We start from the raw sequence: 869 nt of genomic DNA on the forward strand, positions 1-869 counted from the left end.
TCTGATTGGCCAGAAAAATATCAGAATTGAGCTACCTAATAGGCCTAGACAATGAAGTGAGTTGTTAGAATCAGCACCAAGGACAGTGCACAACAGGAGTGCGAACATGCATCTCACCAAAATATTCTCTCACTTTTAAAAATCTAATTGTCCACAGAAACCTAACATATTCTCACCCCTGATCTCTCCTCTGTTATAAGACTAAACCCATATCTCTCACACAGGGGTTGTTGAACCTTTGATCTGAAAACTGATCACAGAACGGACTGCTTGAAGATGATGCTAAGTCCAGACCAGCCAGATGCCGGGCTGCCCACAGAGACCCTGCTGAACGGCATCAAGATGGAGTGTGCCCCCATGCCTGCGGAGCCCGCAGAAGGCCAGGGCAAGGCGCGATCTCTGTCCATGCCTTCCCTCAGCAGGGAGGAGAAGAGGAGGCGGCGGCGTGCCACAGACAAGTACCGGTCCGCACACGCCACGAGAGAGCGCATCCGCGTTGAGGCCTTCAACGTTGGGTTCGCCGAGCTGAGGAAACTTCTCCCGACACTTCCGCCAGACAAGAAGCTGTCCAAGATCGAGATCCTCCGGCTGGCAATCTGCTACATCACCTACCTCAACCATGTGCTGGACGCTTAGGGCACGCGTTAGGGATGGACATCTGTCAGTGAAGGAGAGAAGACTGAACATGGGGAAGATCTCAATTGCATACTCTTCACATCCTCTCTCCTTTATTCTCTTCTCCTTCTCAAAACTAATTTGATGAGAAAACCAGAGGATCCTCCTCTCTGACCGTCTCCTCCAATGGGTTTTGAAAAGGAGACAAGGAGAGAGGAGAGAGGACGCAAGGAGTATGTAATTGAGATCTTCCC

At 50.5% G+C, this 869-nt stretch overlaps 1 protein-coding gene across 1 annotated transcript; it reads left to right on the forward strand.

Annotated features, from left to right (window-relative positions):
* The first annotated feature begins 276 nt into the window (after positions 1–276).
* Positions 277–636, forward strand: LOC139406124 (helix-loop-helix protein 2-like). Its single transcript, XM_071148602.1, has one exon. The coding sequence runs from the start codon at positions 277–279 to the stop codon at positions 634–636; it is 360 nt and encodes a 119-aa protein (XP_071004703.1).
* The last annotated feature ends 233 nt before the right edge of the window (positions 637–869 follow it).

The sequence above is a fragment of the Oncorhynchus clarkii genome, chromosome 3 (assembly GCF_045791955.1).
Source record: "Oncorhynchus clarkii lewisi isolate Uvic-CL-2024 chromosome 3, UVic_Ocla_1.0, whole genome shotgun sequence".
NCBI classification, from domain to species: domain Eukaryota; kingdom Metazoa; phylum Chordata; class Actinopteri; order Salmoniformes; family Salmonidae; genus Oncorhynchus; species Oncorhynchus clarkii.